We start from the raw sequence: 23,787 nt of genomic DNA, 5'->3' as shown, positions 1-23,787 counted from the left end.
TGACTCCTGTCATAAAAAATGAAACCAGGACACTTAAAAGAGTTCCCCTACTTCCTGGTTATATTATTCATATATAGACAATGTTCAAATATTTCATTTGTCTTACGATAATTTCCCATTTTTATTTTCTATTTATTTTTTATTTTTTTGCGGTACGCGGGCCTCTCACTGTTGTGGCCTCTCCCGTTGCGGAGCACAGGCTCTGGACGCGCAGGCTCAGCGGCCATGGCTCATGGGCCATGGCTCATGTGGGATCTTCCTGTACCGGGGCACGAACCCGTGTCCCCTGCATTGGCAGGCGGACTCTCAACCACTGTGCCACTAGGGAAGCCCAATTTCCCATTTTTAATTTAAAATTTCTAAAATGTTTACTACCATTTCTTTTACCGCTTCTTTTTTTCCTGAGTCCTTAATTTGATTCATTTCTTGCTGAGTAAATTTCATTATCAGGCAGTTTTTTCCCAAGTGATTGTATGCTTTTAAGCACTTGCATACTCGAGAATGTCTATTCCCTTTATATTTTAAGGACAACTTTGGCTGGGTGTAAAGTTCCTGGCACACTTTGTTTTCCTGACCTTTGGAGCCTTTTGCTTCTCTGCCTTAATGAAGACCTGAGATCATCCTGATCTTTTCCCTCACTATACATGGCTTGATTTCTCTGCTTGGATGCCTATATAATTCTTTATCTTTTAAATCAAGGCGATTTTTCTTCTATTTGAATTTTTAAAGTTTGATTTGCTCAATTTTGTTTATCAGCAATGTCAATTATACACATGCAGGATTTCTTTTCATGTCTTCTTGATTATCTCTATACCTTTTTATTATTTTCCATTTTTTCCCCCTCCAGCCTATTTTCTCTATGCCTTGTCTATTTTGTATTTTGGGTTTTCTAATAAGACTTTCAGTTTCCCAATTTTCAAATCTTTGTTTCTTAAATTCTGCCATGCTTAATTTCCATCTCTTATCTTTTAATCTCTTTGAACTTGTATTCTTGCATTTTAAAAAACAGATTATTTTATCTTTTTTGTCTGTGGAAACTTGTTACTTTTAACTTTTGGCTGGGAGTGGCCAGCATCTGTGATCATTCTTTTCTGATTAATGCTTATTTAAACTTAGGTCAGTCTACCAAAAATAATGGAAAGGGGCTAGAGGAATGAACTTTAAGTTGGGTAGTTATATTGGAAGCCTCTCACCAAATCCATTATTTCCTTTGCCTCTGAGAACACATATCTCTTCATTCCTTAGTATTCCTTAGTATTAACAGGTCATTGTGCCCTATGGCAAAGCTTTTAAAGTTGTGGGAAGTGTAATCAATTCAGTGGTTTGCACCCGATAGTAAAACTGATACTGCATAAGAAATATCAGAATGTATTTTGCACAGGGAATACGAATTTTTTCCTGAAATTTGTTTTAGTGCAGAATATGTATGAGTTCAGAGGTAAGATGTAAAATGTGTCTCTTAATATAGGCTAGTCAAAAGTTGTAAAGCTATATAGTTCCAAGGCCTCACTCATCCAGTAGGCTAGCACATAGTTGACAGAAATGGTCCTTCAGCAAAGTCTGTACTAAATTCATCTCCTCTACAATTCTGTAATTTATCAAAATGATCTCTAGAGAGAGGTTTGACACGTCCCACCTTAAGTATGCTTTAAGTTTATAGTTTATGCTTGGGGAGGTTTATTTCTGGTATTAAAAATTATTGGGGGGCTTCCCTGGTGGCGCAGTGGTTGAGAGTGCCTGCCGAAGCAGGGGACACGGGTTCGTGCCCCGGTCTGGGAAGATCCCACATGCCGTGAAGTGGTTGGGCCCGTGAGCCATGGCCGCTGAGCCTGTGCGTCTGGAGCCTGTGCTCTGCAACGGGAGAGGCCACCACAGTGAGAGGCCTGTGTACCGCAAAAAAAAAAAAAAAAATTATTGGGGTTTTGGGGTGGGTTTCTAAATTTTTATAGTTTAAAAATAAAGTATAATTTTAAAATTTTATTTCAACAGTATACTGGATGATGACTTGGTTGGTCCAAAGGTCATTCAGCCAGCATACATTTCTTTCCATTTAGAACACTTTGATAAAGAAATAACTGCTAGGACTCTATAGCAGATACAAATAGAGGTGCTTATATTTAATTTTTAAAGGCAGTCCTATATATAGTTGTATGATGAACCATAATAGCTCTTATGGACCTTTATTAGCTCAGATATTATCAGGAGAGCAATCAGTGAAGAACATGAAATCTCAACTATGATCCCAAAATGCTTTAATATTGATGCAAAAGTCCTTAAGTTCAACAGCAAGCAATAGGATGTTTATCCTATGACCAAATATGACTTCCCAAGAAACTGGATCCTGTGAGGCAGTTGGTCTTCACAATTCTTGCCAAGGACAGAGCTGCAGGAAATCATTTGATCATTTTTTCCTTTTTAAAGGAGGAAAGGTAAGAACAGGTAGACAAAACTCTTCTAGCAAAGACTCCAACACCCTCTTGATTATCAATACCCGTGGACACTATTCAGTCCTTATTTTACTTCTGTGTCCTTAGCTTCTAAACCCACTCTATTTCCTCTACCTTTCTGAATGATTCATTTCAGTTTTCAATCGGTGTTTGCACTTCTTCCTCAACAGTGTTGTTGGTGTTGCCTATGATTACTGGCTTTTCTTACATATACATACATCTCCCTGGGCACTGCATTCAATTCTACACCTTCCACAATTACCTAAACATTGTCAATTCAGGGTTGGATCACTGTGCTTTTATTTATGATGTATGGGCTTTATCTAGATATACCTTAGCTGTCTCAAATTAAACTTCAAGTTAAACTGAATGCATCATTTTCACTGCTACCACAACCCTCACTACCTTACCTACCCCTCTAAAACCTGGTCTCTTCCTGCTGTATTTTCTGGTTATGTGAATGGTGCTGTTGTCCAGCAACTCAAGTTAAAACCCTGAGTGGCATTAGATACTTTTCTCTCCATCAAATTTTTTCAACCTAGTTGCCTTACTACTACTGTCTAGATTTGATAATGTCAATGCCCGTAGTATAAAGGCGCTGAGCACCTTAATCTGGAATTCAAGGCTGTGGGGAAGAAGAAACAACACTGTGGAAGAACGCTATATAAAAAGTGTTAAGTTTTACTGTTTGTTGAACATTCAGTGCAACTGTTAAATGATCCAGAAGAAACCTTACAAACTGAATTCATTCTTTTCTTATAAAGCTGCTGCTAACCAGTCAGTTTCCATGTTTATTACCACTTGCTGCTGCTAGAAATAAAACTTGGAGCTAATATATTTTACTGACTTGGTTTTTTAACGGTACAGCAAGCAGCAGCACAAATCTCAGGATTCTCAGAACAGTTCTAATCAGTGTAAACCAAAACTAAACCACAGGAAAACAGGAAATGGGTGTGTCAAATTTAATAACAAGAGGGTTACCAGGTGGCCATATCCTCCCCTTGTTTCATACCTTCTGTTCCAGTCCATTCTACCCTCATAAATTTGAGTACAAACAAGGTTGGTTGTACAAAGAGGTCAAAAGCAGCCCTTAGGAAGCATTATCTCTCAAACAAACATGTGGATTATGATTCAAAACAAGATACAAAACTCAGCACCTCTTTCATTTAAAAAAGAAAAAGTGAAGAAACTTTTGGTTAAAAAAAAAAAAAAATCCAGAATATTCTCATAGCTGCCTGGGGAGTAGATCTTCATTCTTGCACATAGACAGATGCCTTTATCTCCACAGAAGGCCACTTGGACTAAAACCAAACTGAGTTCGTTACTCATTCCCTCTCCGGCTCTTCTTGTGGCTTTTCTTAGATCTGAAATGGCAACACATACAAATCATTAAATTTAACAGCTGTTTGGGAACCTGGGCAAGGACTTTTGAGGAAAACTGGGATATGCTAACACTGATGGGGACAGAGATGATACCCAACATTCATAAATATACTTGGTGTTTTTATGTTTAAGAGTAACACCAAGTTAGGCATTATTCTCCAAAATTTACCATTGAGGAAATGACCTCTGAGAGATTGAGTGCACCTAACAGTGTACAGCATATAGAAGTTTCTAATAAAAATTTATCAAATGAAAGTGACTTGTCCAATGTCACTCAACTGTTAAGTGTTAAAAGTTGGGACTGAACCCCAGGTCTCCTGAGATTAAAGCTCATGCCTTTATCGAAAGCTGCAATCCTACAAAGGAAAAACAAAACACAGTATATATAATTCTAGTAATTTTCAGGGCAACAGCCCAACTCTGTCCTGTAATTAAGGAGAATTCCTGAGTGTCTCCATCAATACAAGAAAATTTCAGGTCCACCTTAGTTGTAATTGGGACTTTAATTTCTGAATAAAGAGTGAAATTCTTAAGTCAAAATAGAGGTTAATCCATACCTTTCAGGAGACTTTGAGTGGCTTCTGTGTCTGTGACTACGGTGATGACCTGGGGAAGAAAAGGCTATTGAATGAGATTCTACCCTCCTATTCCTCCACTGTCATTTCTCCCAATTCCTTTCATTAGCTTAATATTTTTTGGCCTATGATAGGGACACTGTTGGTAGCAGAGAACTGAACTCACTTCATATGTATTCACAAGGCTTTATGGCTAAATTTCAAAAATATCACATTGGGTATTTACAACTAATCTGTTAAGTCTTACTCCTATAATTTCAGATGAAAAAACTGAAGCTCATCCTCCTATCAACAAAGCTGGTAAGTGACAGTTAAGATGTGAAGTCTAATTTTCAAATTCTATATCCACTTCCTTTTTTCCTAGACAATAATAAAGTAAGGTACTGCTGTACTGCAGGAGGCTAATTGCTCCTATTACATTTCTTTAAAACAACCAATAGCAAAAGGCCCAAATGCTATACCTGGAGACTTGGAGCGGGATCTATGCCGTCTATCTCGGGACCTGCTGCGATGACGTCTTGGACTCTTGCTCCGATGCCTTTCTCGGCGAGGGGAGGGGCTGTGGAAATAACTGGTCAGACTCCCACATCTGTCCGACAGTATAAACACAACAACAGCATCCCCCTCCCCAAATCCCTATCCTTCATCACAAGTCACTAAAGGCCTACCTCCTTCTTTTGGGAGACCGACTCCGCCTATACGGGAAGAAAAAAGAGAAAGAAGAACCTTAGTAGGTGCACTGGATATCGTAAATTGCAAAAATTACCCCAATTCTTCACCCAACTCTGTTATCCATGTCCTTTGTCATGTAACTTTAATACCCTCTGACTCCAAGTCTGGGATTGGCCACGTGACTTGCTTTGGCCAATGGGATGCTTGTACATGTGATGCAAGCAGATACTGGAAAGATACTTGCATGGTTGGGCTTGTTTGCTCTTGTATTCTGCCACTGCCATGGGAACAGGCCTAACCTAGCCTAGAATGTGACACACATAGAGAAGAGATGAGCTGCTCCAGTCATCGTAGCTAAGGCTGTCCTATACTAGCCAAAAGACAACTGATTGCACCAGATGAGGGACCATAGTTTATACTCAAAAAACCTCCTATCTAAGCCCAGCTTAAACCACTGACCACAGACCTGTGAACTAAATAAATGTCTGCCACTGAGGTTTTGTGAGTGGTGGTTTTGTAGCAACTAATACATTGACAAGCAGACATTATCCATAGGCTGGCATTTTTCCTTCCATGAAGGCCAAACTTCTATGCTACAGTGCTTAAAGTCTCCCTGGAAGAGGCCAATGACTAGGGCCCTAACCTTCTGGGAGACCGACTCCTACTCCTCCGATAGCGTAGTGTGGGAGAGCGCCGGGGCTTGTCCAAGTCTCGGTAGCTTCTCCGGCGGTGATCAGGTGACGGCACTCTTTCCAACTGGAAAAGAGTTAGAATGGGTCAGTGATGAGCACAGGCTTATAGACAACCATCTAGGAACACAGTTTACACTCTCCTCCCCATTCCGTCCCAAATTCCACCTCCAAGTGACTTTAAAACAGTAATTTGAATACATGGATAACCCTAAGAACAAAACAAGCAAAATTTTTGTAATGTTTCTAATCCATTATTGTTTAGTGCTGGTACCATTATTCTGGGACTATGTAAGAGTAGTGAGAGGTAAGTAAGTATGCTTCTTAAGAAGATGGGATTTCCAACGTGAAAGAAAAGAGATGCAGGTGTAAGATCGATAAGATTAATAAGTACAAACTCATAGTGTACTTGAAGCTTAAAAAAAATTTTCCTCTAGCTTTGTTAACTGTAAAGTCCTAGAAACACAGCTGTAGCAATGAGCCCAGACTGTGGTCTCTAAATATCATATCCCAATTAATGCAACCAAGGGCTTCTTGGAAAACTGGCTAATTCTAGGTCCAGGCTAGAAGGTAACAAGACATGACTAGAACATATATCAGAAAGCAAGGGGCTGAGACTATCTATGATTGTATCAAAAAGCCTCACAAGTCAAGTTGAGGGGCCCCCACTGGCCAAAGATGGGACAATTTGAGCATCAACAAGGACAATAATGGTCCAAAACACACCAAATATGCTTAAATCCATGAACTCACAATGTTACCAAGGGCAAAAGAGCTTTCCTCCTTGGGAGGATACTATCAAATCAACTCATTATTTTAAAAACTGATAAAGGGAAATAATTTATCTTACCTTATATAAACTGTACCTATGAAAAACTAAATGTTGATTTGGGAGGTTTCTCTTTATAGCAGTGTTACAGGTAACAAATGATGAAAAAATAATTAGAATATCACCATTTTACAACCCCTAATGGATCTAGGCAAAGATCATCAGTGGCTCCTAATATTACAAAAAGAGAGACAGCCAGACTTTGCTCATCCCGGGGGCAGTACACACTATTACCTACGAAGTAGTGTTGCTCCACTCCAAAGGGGATAAAAACCCCAAATCCAATTAAAGCCTCTAGACTCAAGTACTAGTTTACAGAAAATACAAGGGACAAATGAACATGATAAGTGATACCACAGGGACACAATCACAAAAATACAGATTGTGAGAATTTGTACAGAATGTTATGACCGGATATATTTAAAATCTGCAAGAGGAAAAATTAACAATGGATGGAACTGACTCTACAAGATGAACCAGTTACAATTTATGGACCTTGTTTGAATACTAGTTCAGACTTAAAAATGTAGGATAGCTGGGGAAATGTGAACACTGAATATTTAATGAGATTAAGGCATCATTGTTCATTTGGGGGGTGATGATGGTATATAGTTTTGCTTAAAAAAGGGGCCCTTGTCTTTTCTGAAATATTATGAAATATATGATGGCTGTGATCTGCTTCAAGGTAACTGGTGAGGGACAATTGGGTAGAGATGTGGAGGAAACAAAACAGCTGAGTTGATCATTGTTGAAGCTAGGTGATGGGTAGATGGAGGCACATTCTCTCCACTTTGGTATATGATTAAATTTTCCATTAAAAAAAAAAAAAAAGAATGCCTACTTTTGGTCCTCTCACCACAGAAGAAGCACCTCAGCCTTGCCTGGCTTTCAATTCATGAATGATTGCACTTCCTTTAGCACTTAACTTAGATGGAGCCTACTAGCTCAGAGCTACACTTCCATCTACACTGTCTCAGTATCCATAGGCCAGAATTCCTTATATTTCCCCCAGCCTTTTTCTATACATATTCTTATAATTTTAATCACAAATGTTTTAGATCCTTTTTTTTTTTTTTTTTAACTTTACCACAATCATTTCCACATACTTTTTTTTTCTTTGGGCCACACCACACGTTATGCCAGATCTTAGTTCCCTGACCAGGGATCGAACCCACGCCCCCTGCAGTGGATGCGTGGAGTTTTAACCACTGGACCGCCAGGGAAGTCCCTATCATATACTTCTCATAATACTTTTAATGGCAGCCTAATAGTCTGTTGAATTGCTATAATAGTTTACCTGACTGCAACCTGACAGCTTGCTTGTTTTCAACTTTTCAGCATTTTAACAAGTAGTGAAAGAACATGACCATGCAGTAGGTGGTTTTTTCCCCCTAAACTAGGCTTACTCCTTAGTATGCATTCAATTATGAAGAGTCTTGTTTTTGTCCGAAGTATTTATTTTAATAGCTACCACTTATTAGGCAATTATGCCCCAAAGCTAATGGCTTTATGTATATAATATATAATTTCATTTAATGCTCACAACAGTCCTAAAAGAAAGGTTTCATAATCCTTGCTTTATAGAAGAGAAAATGGTGATTATGTAATTTGCACAAGATTATACAGCTAGTAAACAGCAAAGCTGAGATATGGATCAAGGTCTATTTAACTCTAAATCCTATACTCTTAATGACTACATATTGTATTTTTTGGTTGAAGAAAGTTAAAAATTAAAGTTTGAAAACAAAAAAGACCATTCCCATTCCCTGTAACTTTCCCTCCTCCAACCCTTAAGCTCCCAGGTGTCTGACCTTCTCATCCTCTTCTTCCTCCTCTTCGCTGGACTCCACGTCATCCATGTCTTCTTCTAGAGCACTAACCCGAGGCTCCAGTTGCTCAGCTTCCTCTAGCACATAGCGTTTCTACAGAGAACACAGTGAGAGTTGGGGGGGCTTGCTATCTCCTCTATGTCCTGAAGCTGCAACACTGGGCTTCTGGGAGTGAGAGAAAACCTATGGTGCAGCAGGTGAGGCAATTTCATTTCAAAGACATCCTAGACAATTCAAGATTTTCCTAAGGAGTTTCGCATACCTGGAATCTATATATATTTTTTAAGTTCCCCTGTAAAGAGATAAATACAAAGTGGAAGAGAGCATCACTTTTCTATTGCCTCTATTCCCTGTGATCTTATATTCTAAGGTCACTAGAATATCCATCAGTATAGGTATAGCCTTGAATAAAAAATATGGGCTTCACACACAAGGGCCAATAGTTTGAGACTGTGTTGGCTGGTAGTTCTGCCAGGAGAGGCTCAGACCAGAATCTAACCCAAGAGATCCACTGAGACTCAGCCCAGTTTGGGGGTTTGGGTCCTGCTCTGAAGTAGCACCAACTCTCGACTAGACCCAGGATTTAGGGTAGCTGTCTACAGACATGCATTTTGAACAAGGCTCAGGATATAAACAATCCATTTCCTGGTTCCATTTCTTCTAAGATGTGGCTTAGCAGTCCTTACTGAGTGAGTAAGGACCTGAAAGGCAAAGGTGAGTTTAAAACTGACAAATGGACTGGGTCATAAGACCCCTTACCATTTTTTGTGCCAAGGACATAGAGATCATTGGATAGCCCTAAAATAAATAGTAACATTTGTTCTCTATTTTGCTCTCACTCATCACTAACAAAATTCTATGACGATTAGGAGAAATGAGACAGAGATGCCATTTAGTGAAATCAATCCCTTGAGAAAGGGCTCCTTGGAAAGGATCACCACAGTCTGGGATCTAGGACTGCATCAGACAGGGCGTCTAGAATCCCTAATGTTCACCAGACTTGGAAGTGACTGAAGTCAGTGTATTAACTTACAGTATTTGTGTTTGACAAAATTAGAATTCATTCCAGAGCAACTCCTTGCCAATGTCAGGGCACATGAGAAGCTAAATTGATGCCCTATGAGTTGCTTAATAGGAACAGAAATCAAAGCAGAAGGTGGTCTTAAGGGTCATTTCATCCAGGACATAGAGAGGCCCACACCAGAACACACCCCTTGGTGACATAACAGATATCAGTCATATTTCAATTTCTCTCTCCTCAGTGAGGGTTGCTTTGTGGTCTTTCCTTCTAGCCTCCAGGCAGACTACCTCATTTGCATCAATATGCTTGCTTAGAGATGACCGAGCTTTGGAACCCTTAGTTACAACTGACTGCACTTCAGAATATTCCATTTCTTGCAGTATTTCTAAAAATAACAGTAGCAGCTAAGGATAATAAATGTGAGAATTGGGCCCTGAAATCAGGTTTTCAGATTTTAAATGTCATTCTTTTCACTACAGTCTACAGTAGCCAATATGGGAAAGAAGAAATAATTTTCAGGATTATTTTCTAGGATTTTCTGTAACTGAGTCACTGTGGAGGAGGAGTGGTTCATTGCATTTAAGTGTGAGCACTCATCTACCAACTACATTTATCCATCTGGTTTGCTGCCTCGAGCAAATTTACCTCACCCATTTATTATGTATCTGTGATCCATTCTATTCTCTACTTTGAAGTTTTTCGGATCCCTTTGATCTGTTTTTTATTGAGGTGAAATTCACATAATACACAATTAACAATTTTAAAGTATAAAATTCAATGCTATTTCATGACCACCTCTCACTAGTTTAAAAACTTTCTCATCACACCAGAAAAACACCCCATACCTATTAAGTAATCACTCCTCATTCCCCCTTTCCTGAAACCCCTGGTAACCGCGAATCTGCTTTGTCTCTATGTATTTGCCTAGTCTGAATATACCGTATAAAGAGAATCATATACTATGTGACCTTTGATCTTTAAATTATTCCTTTTAGTTTATATCTAGCAAGGAAATGAGCACCTCAAAAGCAGGTGGGATACAGCAAATTGCTTCAAAATTACTGAGCTGCAGTAGGATCAAAAAAGAGACCTGAAGTTCTGGATCCTCCCAGTTTGGGTTTCTGTGGTTGCTTAAAACTTAAGAATTTGCTCCCATCCCCCATCTTAAACACTGTTTCTGTGACCCTTTCATTAATGCTGCTGATTCTTACATAAACATCAGAATAAGAGAATAGTAGAGCACTAAGAGCAAAAGACTCTTACTCTACAGGTATTCCAATGACGTTTGCAATACATTTTATAGTTTCACCGAGGTATAATCGATACACAATAAGCTGTACATTTTTAAAGTATACAATTTGATGAGTGTTGAGTTGTACAGTATACAGCTGTAAGCCACTACATCAATATAATGGATAAATCCACCCCACGCAACAGTTTACTTGTGCTCCTTTGTGATTTCTCATTCCCTTTTCTCCCCACTCCCTTACCCTGCACCTAGGCAACCACTGTTCCTTTTTGTCACTATAGTTTACATTTATTAGAAAGGAATTATACAGTACATACAGCTTTTTGTCTTTTTTCACTCAGCACAATTACTTTGTGATTCATCCACGCTGTTGTGCATCCATAGTTCATTTTTGCTGCTGAGTAGTACCAATGTATGGACACATCACAATTTGTGTCCATTCACTTGATGGACATTTGGGCTGTTTCCAGTTTCTGGCCATTACAAATAAAACTGTTATGATTATCTGTGCTTATGTCTTTGTGTGGACATGAGCTTTCATTTCTCAAGTAAATACCTAGAAGCGGAATAGCTGGATTGTATGGTTAACTTCTTAAGAAACTGGCAAACTTTTCCAAAGAGTACTGTACCATTTTATATTGTCACCAATAGGATATGGAGACTTCCAGTTCCTCCACATCCTCGCCAACACCTGATAGGGTCAGGGTCTGATTTTACACATTCTACTAGGTATGTAGTGTATATTACTGTGCCTTTAATTTGCATTTCCATAATGATTAACGGTATGGAATAACTTTTTATGTGCCATTGGCCAACTATATATTTTCTTTGGTAAATGTCTGTTAGAATCTTTTGTTCATTTGTCCACTGAGTTGTTATTCAGTTCAACAGTCCTTTATATAGTGTAGATTCAAGAACTTTGGTGGATATATGTTGCGCAAATATATTCTTCCAGTCTGTGGCCTGCCTTTTTAGTTTTGTAATAGTGTCCTTTGAAAGGCAAGTTTTTAATTTTTATAAAGGCCAATTTATTAATTTTTAATAAATAATTCATGGTTTTATGTCTTATTATAGGAATTTGTCAAACCCAAGGTCACTAAGATTTTCACCTATGTTTTCCTTCTTTATGTTATACTCTTAGCTTTTATGAGACTATTATCCCCTTCAAGTTTATGAGCTAAGGGTAGAGATTCATTGGTTTCCATATGGCTATTCAACTGTTTTAGCACCATTTGTGGAAAAGATTATCCTTTCTCAATTGTATTGCCCTAACATCTCTGTAGAAAACCAACTGACCATATATATGTACACTTATTTCTGGTCCCTTTACTTTGTTCCATTTATTTACTTGTCTAGCTTTAGGCCAACACAACACTGTCTTGGAATCAGGTAGTGTTTGTCCTCCTAATTTGTTCTTTTTCAAAGTTGTTTTAGATATTCTAGGTCCTCTGCATATTCATATAAATTTGAGAATCAGTTTGTCAAGTTATTTCAAATTTTATTTGGACTTTGACTGGAACTGAATTGAATCTACAGATTAATTTGGGAGAATTGACAACTTAACAATTCTAAGTCATGGTATAAAATATACCACGGACATGATATATCTCCATTTACTTAAGTCTTCTTTCATTTCCATCAGTAATGCAATGTTTTATACTTTTAAGTCTTACACATCTTTTGACAAAATTATCCTTAATTATTTAAAAAAAATTTTTTTTTTCCCCGTACGCGGGCCTCTCACTGTTGTGGCCTCTCCCGTTGCGGAGCACAGGCTCCGGACGCGCAGGCTCAGCGGCCATGGCTCACAGGCCTAGCCACTCCGCGGCATGTGGGATCTTCCCGGACCGGGGCACGAACCCGTGTCCCCTGCATCGGCAGGTGGACTCTCAATCACTGCGCCACCAGAGAAGCCCTATTTTAAATTTTTTGATGCTGTTGTAAATGGTACCTTTTTAGCAAAATTTCAAATTCCAGTTGTTTATAGCTAGTGTACAGAAATACAACCGATTTTTGTACATTGACCTTGTACCCTGCAATTCTGCATAAACAGATGAATGGGTAAACAAATTGTGGTATATCTATACAATGGAATACTATTCAGCAACAAATGAAATAAAAAACTATTGAGGGCTTCCCTGGTGGCGCAGTGGTTGAGAGTCCGCCTGCCGATGCAGGGGACATGGGTTCGTGCCCCGGTCTGGGAGGGTCCCGCATGCCATGGAGCGGCTGGGCCTGTGGGCCATGGCCGCTGAGCCTGCCCGTCTGGAGCCTGTGCTCCGCAATGGGAGAGGCCGCAACAGTGAGAAGCCCGCGTACCGCAAAAAAAAAAAAAAAAAAAAAAAAAAAACTATTGAAATGTGCAACAACATGGATAAATTTCAACTCTCCACTATAGACCATTCCCTTTCTCTTTAGGCTACCTACTATATCTGTTTTCTCTTTGTATTTTACAATATTATTTTAAAAATCATATGCTGTAAGACTCATTCTTGAAAGATGCTTCACGGACAATCATTTCTCACTAGGAAAGGGAGGTAAGACGATAAAGATGATATTTAAGGTGGGTCAGTCTCCCATTCCTGACCTTCCTTTCATCTGTTTTATATCCTAGATTTTTATATGAAGATCAATTTGAAAAACTGCTCACAAAGCTTAAAAACCTACTCTACTACAATCTCCTTAATAATATAACATTTTAAAGAACAAAATTTTCTTGTGTTATTCACTTTTAAAGCCCTACCCTTCAATCACTTTTTCTGTTTTCTTCTCACTCCCAATCTCCTAGCTTTCTCATAGACGTGAAGACTGCTAATTAGGAGGACCATAAGAAAAAAGCAAACAACCCCATTAAAAAATATGGGCAGAAGAAGTAAATAGATATTTTTCCAAAGGGGACATGCACATGGCCAACAGGCACATGAAAAGATGTTCAACATGACTAATCATCAGGGAAATGCAAATCAAAAAAACCACAATGAGATATCACCTCACACTTGTCAGAATGGCTATCATCATAAAAAATGCAAATAACAAATGTTGGCGAGGATGTGGAGAAAAGGGAACCCTCATATAGTATTGGTGGGAATGTAAATTGGTGCGGCCACTGTGGAAAACATTATGGAGGTTTCTCAAAAAAAATAAAAACACAACTGCCATATGACTCAGCAATTCCACTCCTGGGTAAATACCCAAAAAAACCCAAAACCACTAATTTGAAAAGATACATGCACACCAATGTTCACAGAAGTATTATTTACAGTTGCCAAGGCATGGAAGCAACCTAAGTGCCCATCAACAGATGAATGGATAAAGAAGATGTGGTCCATATATACAATGGAATATTACTCAGCCATTAGAAAGAACAAAATAATGCCACTTGCAGAAACATGGATGGACCTAGAGATTGTCATACTGAGTGAAGTCAGACAGAGAAAGACAAATATATGATATCACTTATATGTGGAATCTTAAAAAAATGGTAAAAATGAACTGATTTACAAAACAGAAATAGTCACAGATGCAGAAAACAAACTTATGGTTAGCAGAGGGGGAAGAGTGGGGAGAGATAAATTGGGAGATTGGGATTGACATATAAACACTATTATATATAAAATAGATAACTAATAAGGACCTACTTACTGTATAGCACAGGCAACTCTAGTCAATACTCTGTAATGACCTCCTATATGGGAAAAGAATCTAAAAAAGAGTGAATATATGTATAACTGATTCACTTTACTGTACACCTGAAACTAATACAACCTTGTAAATCAACTATACTCCAATAAAAATTTTTTTAAAAAACCTAAAGTATATTGTCATAATTACATTAATTTTTTATAAAGAAATATAATAATATATGTATATTTGGAACAAAAAAGAAAATGCAGTATATATATACACAATGGAATACTACTCAGCCATAAAAAAGAATGGAATTTTGCCATTTGCAGCAACATGGATGGACTTGGGGGATATTATTATTATTTTAAAATTATTTATTTAAAAAATTTTATTTCATAATGGAGTACAGTACAGTGTACAGTAAAATGATTCAGCTGTACAGTAAAGTGGTTCAGTTATACATATACTTGTATCTATTCTTTTTCAAATTATTTTCCCATTTAGGTTATTACAGAGTACTGAGCACAGTTCCCTGTGCTATACAGTATTGGAGGATATTATTCTAAGTGAAATAAATCAGACAGAGAAAGACAAATACTGTATGATATCACTTATATGTAGAATCTAAAAAATACAACAAACTAGTAAATGTAACAAAGAAGCAGACTCACAGATACAGAGAACAAACTAGTGGTTACCAGAGGGGAGAGGGAAAGGGGGGAGGGAATTAAGAGGAACAAACTATTAGGTATACAATAAACTCTAAGGATATACTGTACAATGCAGGGAATATAGCCAATATTTTATAATAACTATAAATGGAGTAGAACCCTTAAAAATTGTAAATCACTATACTGTATACCTATAATTTACATAATATTGTACATCAACTATACTTCAATTAAAAAAAAAAGAAGATTCTGAGCTCCATGGTGTTTTATCATGTATGCATGTAAAGAGATCTTTACACACATTTTATTGTGTACTGTGTATTGTGTGTGTATGACCTTTATCTCTTACCTGTAGCCGGGGCAGAATGATATCACAGACTCTCTCACTGTGCAGTAGTTCATCAATAAATTCATCCACATGCATCAGTTCAAACTCTGAAAGAAAAATAATAAGCTCAAGTAACTAGGAAATAAATTTAAATAGCCAAAAAGTAAAAGAAGTGTAAGATTCTTTATGTAAGGTATCTAACAGGGTACTTGGTATAGAAAGTGTGAATTCTCTGCAGCTTCCCTCTGCCTGCACATTCACTAATAAAGCTATTGCAGTGTGGCAGTTACACTGAAGGGACTACTGTCAAACCTGGGCTCAAACTACAGCCTTTCATATTCTTGTCATCACCACCTATCTTCATTCATTCAACTCCCTTTTATTGAGGCCATTTATGTGCCATGCCTCTTCTAGGAGCTGGGGATAAAGGGATGAATGCAGCTGTCCCAATTAGCAGGAGAGACACAAAAAACAAGCACAAAGAGTCCTGAATTGTAATGGGGAAATGTTCATGAATAAAATTTATAACTCAAGTACAATTTCTCATGTGAACCCACTAAGTTCCTGAATATAGAATATGTATCTTTTCCCCTGCATGGGTCAGCAAACTTTTTTTAAATTGATGTATAATTGACTTACAACATTATATTAGTTCCAGGTGTACAACATAGTGATTTGCTATTTTTAAGAATCATGTATCTTATATGGTAAGTGGAGCAATAGCTTCTTAGAATTTCTATTGTAAACATTACCTTAGTTCAGTGGTTCTTGGTTCTTAGTTCAGTAGTGTTGCCCCCTGCAACTATGGGGTGCTTTAGTGGGTAGAAGCCAGGGACGCTGCTAAACATCCTATAATGCACTGGACAGCTCCCCACAGCGAAGAAATATCTGGCCCAAATTGTCACTAGGTTTAAAACTCCTATCTTAGTTTAACATAATATAGTCATAACTAAGTAATTTCATGATGGCCATGACCATGTCCATCTTGTTCACCATATTATTTTCAGTACATAGCATAGTACCTGCCATAACATTGACACCTAATATGTATTTATTCAATGAATGAATAAGTTAATAAAAGTTTAAAGAATAATACCAAATTCTTAACTTCTACTCCTTAGTGTAATATGTAGAGGGTAAAGGCAAATGCTACTAGTCTTTTGTTATGATACTAAGTGAGAAAAAGTTCTGACTGCATTCCCTGAATCCCATTTTACCACAAAATATGTCTCTTTGTAAAAGGTATGGAGCTGCCCCTCCTGGATACACTTATTATTTTTCAGTGGGATTCCTACATAAGCATGAGTACAGTCTATATACTGCAGGGTGAAGTATCGTACAAGAGAGGCCAGTAGAAAGAACTGTGAAGGTGTAATGTATGGAAAACTAACCTTGCCTGGGAGGTCTGGAGAAGGATTTTACAGTGAAGGTCATTCAGGAGCTAGGTCTTTATGGGATGGAGCACATGATGCAAAGCAAGGATTAACATGAGATGCAGTTGGAAAGACAGGCAGACGGGCAGACTGGGTAAGGTCGAAAGGAAGCTAGTAGTCTAATGGAGTGCTACTCCCCATGAGAGAGAAGGAGGACCTGACTAAAGGCAGTAACAATCTGGATTAAGAGCAACACTCACAATGTATGTGACAATGTGACACTAGAGATACTGGTGAAATAAAAACTGGCTCAGGGATGAAGGTCTAGACACCTGGCACCATACTCACCTCCATTTCGGTTCTGGCTCTTGATTTTTCTATAGTCGTTGTATAGAGGCTCCAAGTACTTGTAGCAATCAATTGCAGTGCCTGTCAACCTCATGTAAAGTGCTCCCAACATGCGGACATACCTGACAGATAGATGACAGTGAAACAACAGGCCATCCTACAAAGTTCCTGAGTTTTACAACTGGCTTTTCTCATGACAGTAGTGGATAAACAAGTTCTTTCTTCTCTTTGGCAGATGAGAAAGCTAAATTTTTAGAAGCAGCATGGGGCAGTAGAAAGATAGCTAAAATATGGAGACCTGTGTTCAAGTTCTCATTCTACCACTTACTGGCTGTGGTTACTTAGGATATGCTGCTCAACTTTCAGGGTCTATTATATCATCTGTAAAACTAAGATACAACCTATTTACTTCATGGGATTATTTTAAGAATCAAATGAGATACTAAATTTAACAACCAAAAGTATAAGATTTATTTACTAACAATACAACCAATTTACATAGACATGAATATACAAATTGTTGCTAGGAAGCAGAATGCTGGTTATGGAAAAAAGTCAAAGTCATCTGGGTTCAAATTCTGATTCCACTATTTACTAACTCTGTAACACTGGGCAATTTACTTGCTTTCTCAATCCTTATAAAATGTACCTGATAGTCCCTAATTTGATGGCTTGGTGTATTAAGTAAAAAATGTAAGGTGCTAAGCATAGCATATAGCTAGCACACAGTAAGTGCCTAATAAAAGTTAGCTGTTTTCTAGCCATTAATGTTTGTAAGATTCCTTTCTTCTCCCTTTCTCCTATATCCCAACTACCCACTCAAATCTCCACTTGGATAAAGAGTAGGCATTTGAAACTCAACAGTTTCTGTATATTGCAAACAAAATAGAGTGGCAAAGGATATGGACACTGAAACTAGCTTTGCCACTTACCAGCATTTGCCCTTGGGGAAACCAATCTCTCTCTGCCTCAGTTTCCTCCCCTATATAATAGGGATAATAATTTTACAGGGTTTTGTGAAGTTTAAATAAATTATTATATTAAATTTTTTAGAATAGAGGGTGGCACATAATAATCTATTATTATGTCTGTCTCCTATACTTGTCTGTGAGCTCCTTGAAAATGGATTATAACATAATAAGAGCAGCTTATATTTTTGGGCCGTACACCCTGCAACAGGCACTGTGTTGGGAGATTTACTGTTCTGTCTTCCTTAATCCTCACATCTATCCTGAGTTGCTATTACTGTTTCATTTTATAGGTAAATAAAGTAAAATTTAGAAAATTAAGTAACTTCTCCAAGGTCACAGTTAATAAATAACATGGTCTGGACATGAACCTACATTTAACACCAAAGTTTCCCTCTTCTTTACCACACTATGTTGTTTTCTTCATCCTTAAGCATTCACTGCTACCAACATATTAGGCACTCACTTCTGCTTAATATATGCTCAGTGAGTTTGTGAAATACTGTTTTTTTTGGGAAAAGCCATCAAGACTGAGACAGTGAAGGAGAAGGTCAATATGATCAAAACAGACAAAACACAAACTCAAGAGGCTCAAGAGCAAAATCCCAGAGTGGAACTCTGTGGAAATGAGATACACTGTTTTCACTCCTCTTAACTAAAGCCAAATTCTGGACCATGAAATTGAAGTTTTTATATTAGCTAATAAACATTTCACTCACTTGAAATCTTCATTTTTGATAAACTCTACAATGATATCCTTCTCGGGTTGAATCTGAAGCATCTTCAAGGTCAAACACAGAAAGGGAGTTGGCTTTATGTTGCCACCATAGACACCACCCACAAATCTTAACTCCATGGCTTTATCGACAACAAGTTCAGCTAAGAAACAAAAACAGAGTGGCATCTCAGACACATCAGGACTAAGCTTTTCCAGGTTTGAAGTGGAGAGAAGTTAAAGCTAGTTCAACGTTTGGTGCTCCCGAATTAACAGTTTAATATTAGGAGAACAAGAGTGTAATAATAATTAATAATAATAGCAGCAGTCAATATACACTGAAAGATTATTATATAACAGGTACTCTGCTAAGCATTTCACATTATTTCATTTAATCTTCACAACAAGCCATGGAGGTAAGTTCTAGCACTGCCCTTGTTTTCAGCCAGGAAAATGAGGGCTAAGAAAGATTAAGTGATGTGCTCAAGGTCCACAGCCAGAAAGTGGCAGGGCCTGGGTTTTAATCCAAGCAGTCTAACTTCAGAGTCCGTGCTTGGCATCATGTTAGGAGAAAAAAAAGCCAGATTAAGAGTTAGAAGAAACAAAACAATAACAACAAACAACTCCTCAATAGCTACACAACCTTGAGCGAACTTCATCTAGACAATGGGGATAATAACCTTCCAATACTGTTGTCAAAATCAAACACTAGGGAAATACAGATCAATGGAACAGAGATAAACCCACGCACCTATGGTCAACTAATCTATGACAAAAGGAGGCAAAAATATACAATGGAAAAAAGACAGTCTCTTCAATAAGTGGTGCTGGGAAACTGGACAGCTACACGTAAAGGAACAAAATTACAACACTCCCTAACACCATACATAAAAATAAACTCAAAATGGATAAAAGACCTAAATGTAAGACTGGACACTATAAAACTCTTACAGGAAAACAGAGGAAGAACACTCTTTGACATAAATCACAGCAAGATCTTTTTTGACCCACCTCCTAGAGTAATGGAAATAAAAACAAAAATAAACAAATGGGACCTAATGAAACTTAAAAGCTTTTGCACAGCAAAGGAAACCATAAACAAGACCAAAAGACAACCCTCAGAATGGGAGAAAATATTTGCAAGCGAATCAATTGACAAAGGATTAATCTCCAAAATATATCAACAGCTCATTGCAGCTCAATATTAAAAAAACAAACAACCCAATCAAAAAATGGGCAGAAGACCTAAATAGACATTTCTCCAAAGAAGACATAAAAATGGGCAAGAAGCACATGAAAAGATGCTCAACATCACTAATTATTAGAGAAATGAAAATCAAAACTACAATGAGGTATTACCTCACACCGGTTAGAATGGGCATCATCAGAAAATCTACAAACAAATGCTGGAGAGGGTGTGGAGAAAAGAGAACCCTCTGGCACTGTTGGTGGGAATGTAAATTGATACAGCCACTATGGAGAACAGTATGGAGGTTCCTTAAAAAACTAAAAGTAGAATTACCATATGACCCAGCAATCCCACTACTGGGCATATATCTGGAGAAAACCATAATTCAAAAAGACACATGCACCCCAATGTTCACTATAGCACTATTTACAATAGCCAGGTCATGGAAGCAACCTAAATGCCCATCAACAAACAAATGGATAAAGAAGATGTGGTACCTATATACAATGGAGTATTACTCAGCCATAAAAAGGAACAAAACTGGGTCATTTGTAGAGACGTGGATGGACCCAGAGACTGTCATACAGACTGAAGTAAGTCAGAAAGAGACAAACAAGTATCGTATATTAACGCATATATGTGGAATCTAGAAAAATGGTACAGATGAACTGATCTGCAAGGCCGAAATAGAGATACAGATGTAGAGAACAAACATATGGACACCAAGGGGGGAAAGCGGCAGAGGTGGGGTGGGGGGTGGGGTGGATGTGGTGGTGTGATGAATTGGGAGATTGGGATTGACATACGTACACTAATATGTATAAAATAGATAACTAATAAGAACCTGCTGTATAAAAAAAAAATCAAACACTAGGGACTTCCTTGGTGGTCCAGTGGTTAAGACTCCGCACTCCCAATGCAGGGGGCCCGGGATCGGTCCCTGGTCAGGGAACTAGATACCACATGCCAGAACTAAAGATCCCACATGCCACAACTAAGACCCGGCTCAGCCAAATAAATAAATATATTTTTTAAAAAAAATCAAACACTAGCTGTGTGAACTAGGGCAAGTCATTTCACTTCTCTTTGAGCCTGTCAGTTCAAATTTGAATAATAAAGGTACAAAGTTAAGGGCTATAGTAAGAATCAAATGAGATAATAGAAACAAATGCTAATACCTACCTGACACACAGATAATAAATAAATAAATAAAGGTTAGGTACTATTAATGGGAAATCACTTTATAAATCAGACTTCTCCAAGTTCCCTTAGGATAATTTCTATATTAATTCATTCCATATTACAGTTGGCAATTTATAGTTAGGTGCCAAGTAGCAGAGATACAGGTAGAGGGATAAAGAAGAGGGACACAATGACTACTCTTATGGAGTTTACAGTCAGGCAAGGCAGAAAGCATTAAAAAAATATATTAAAAGTGTGATCAGTAGTTGAAAGAAGATGCAGAATGCAATGAAAATATATAACAAGGGAACGTAACCTAGTGTTGGGGGGGAAAAACGTCATGAGTTCACTTTTGCACATATGGAGTTGGCATGCCTTGGAATCAGAGACTTAGATCTCAGGGAGAGATTTGGGCTGCAGAGATAAATTTAAAGGCATCTATATATATGAGGTAACTGTGGTACGGATATCATCCAAGAAGAAAACTATGGAATGAGTAAAAGCCCCCAAAGTAAACCTTACATGACTCCAAAATTTAATGGCGACTCAGAGAAACAATATGACTCGTCCTTGGACACACAGCTAGGATGGTGGCAGAGCAGTAACAGCAGAGCAGTAGTTAACAATGGTAACAGCACCACCGCCACCACTGATTACTGAGTGCTTTTTATTAACATATAGCTGTAACTATACCAAACACTTTTTTCGTCTTGTTTACGTTTTCCTTTGCTGTGCAAAAGTTTTAAAGTTTCATTAGGTACCATTTATTTTTATTTCCCTTTCTCTAGGAGATGGGTCAAAAAGGATCTTGCTGTGATTTATGTCATAGAGTGTTCTGCCTATGTTTTCCTCTATGAGTTTTATAGTGTCTGGCCTTACATTTAGGTCTTTAATCCATTTTGAGTTTATTTTTGTGTATGGTGTTAGGGAGTGTTCTAATTTCATTCTTTTACATGTAGCTGTCCAGTTTTCGCAGCACCACTTATTGAAGAGGAAGTCTTTTCTCCATTGTATAGTCTTGCCTCCTTTATCAAAAATAAGGTGACCATATGTGTGTGGGTTTATCTCTGGGCTTTCTATCCTGTTCCACTGATCTATATTTCTGTTTTTGTGCCAGTATCATACTGTCTTGATTACTGTAGCTCTGTAGTATAGTCTGAAGTAGGGAGCCTGATTCCTCCAACTCCATTTTTCTTTCTCAAGATTGCTTTGGCTATTTGGGGTCTTTTGTGTTTCCATACAAATTGTGAAATTTTTTGTTCTAGTTCTGTGAAAAATGCCAGTGGTAGTTTGATAGGGATTGCATTGAATCTGTACATTGCTTTGGGTAGTATAGTCATTTTCACAATGTTGATTCTTCCAACCCAAAAACATGGTATATCTCTCCATCTGTTTGTATCATCTTTAATTTCTTTCATCAGTGGCTTATAATTTTCTGCATACAGGTCTTTTGTCTCCTTAGGCAGGTTTATTCCTAGGTATTTTATTCTTTTTGTTGCAGTGGTAAATGGGAGTGTTTCCTTAATTTCTCTTTCAGATTTTTCATCATTAGTGTATAGGAATGCAAGAGATTTCTGTGTATTTTGTATCCTGCTACTTTAACAAATTCATTGATTTTCTGGTAGCATCTTTAGGATCCTCTATATATATAGTATCATGTCATCTGCAAACAATGACTGCTTTACTTCTTCTTTTCCGATTTGGATTCCTTTTATTATACCAAACACTTTTCATACATTTCATTTAATCCTTAGAACAACCCTTTGACCTTTAAGTTCAGTATTACTATGCTCGTTTTACAGTAAAGAAAGCCACAGTTCGCTGGGGTAACACAGCTCCAAAAGAGGAGCCAGAATTAAAGACCAAAGACTACCTGGACTATTTCTCTGAATAGCATATATTTATATTAGGACTGGGATGTGGAAATACTGCAAATGGTCCAGATTTGAGTATAGGAAGATCATGAATTGGTTTCAAGCATACTGACATTCCTTTAAGACCTTCAGGGTCCCTGTGCTTAACACTGTTTGGAACCCAGCAAGTTATCATTAAACATGTAATGACTCAAAGAACCGCAACGTGACACCCTTCCGAATGAGGTCCTATCAGATCCATCTGTGTTCCCAAAGCCCAACACAAGTCTAGGCACAGAGTAGGCGCTCAGATTTTTCTGAATGACTGTCAACGATTCCCCTCTAGTCTCACCCCCAGGGGCCAGTCCTATCGGACTGGTCTGGAGAACTGGGCCACAAGATGACCGGGGTTGGGGCGGGGGGATCGGCGCGCTCTTGCTCACCTGTAAGGCCAAAGCACTCCTCTTTCCAGTATTTGGACTCATAAATGCGCGTCCGAATGATCTTCTCCACCAGATACTGAGGGTTGGTGCCGTGGATGCTGTGCGCATCTTTTACAGTACGGTTCGCCATTTTACACCTCCTTCCGTTCTATTTCCGTCGGGTCCTTTAGGACGTCACATCCAGGTTAAAAACCCGGAGTGGAATGTAGAAGGACGGAGGAAGTCTCACTAAATAGTTTGGGCGACCATCTTGAACCCGGAAATGTTTTAGAGTCGGGCACTTTCTTGCGTGAACGGCGTAGCATACGGAATCAATGATGACCTCTGCCCGTTGACGGATGTACGTCCTGCGTCCCCTCCTTAGATGGGCGGGGCGGAAGGGCGGGCTGCTGACGG

The 23,787-nt window shown here is 38.2% G+C and overlaps 1 protein-coding gene across 1 annotated transcript; it reads right to left on the bottom strand.

Annotated features, from left to right (window-relative positions):
* Positions 1 to 2,096: 2,096 nt before the first annotated feature.
* Positions 2,097 to 23,738, bottom strand: PRPF38A (pre-mRNA processing factor 38A). Its single transcript, XM_032626382.1, has 10 exons — positions 23,392 to 23,738; positions 18,729 to 18,888; positions 17,042 to 17,163; positions 15,342 to 15,427; positions 8,407 to 8,517; positions 5,721 to 5,833; positions 5,074 to 5,100; positions 4,867 to 4,964; positions 4,388 to 4,436; positions 2,097 to 3,811 (listed from the first exon to the last, which is right to left on the bottom strand). The coding sequence occupies exons 1-10, from the start codon at positions 23,519 to 23,521 to the stop codon at positions 3,769 to 3,771; spliced, it is 939 nt and encodes a 312-aa protein (XP_032482273.1). The 5' UTR covers positions 23,522 to 23,738; the 3' UTR covers positions 2,097 to 3,768.
* Between the last annotated feature and the right edge of the window lie 49 nt (positions 23,739 to 23,787).

Source organism: Phocoena sinus, chromosome 1 (genome assembly GCF_008692025.1).
Source record: "Phocoena sinus isolate mPhoSin1 chromosome 1, mPhoSin1.pri, whole genome shotgun sequence".
NCBI classification, from domain to species: Eukaryota; Metazoa; Chordata; class Mammalia; order Artiodactyla; family Phocoenidae; genus Phocoena; species Phocoena sinus.
This window is presented reverse-complemented; position numbering and strand designations above follow the sequence as displayed.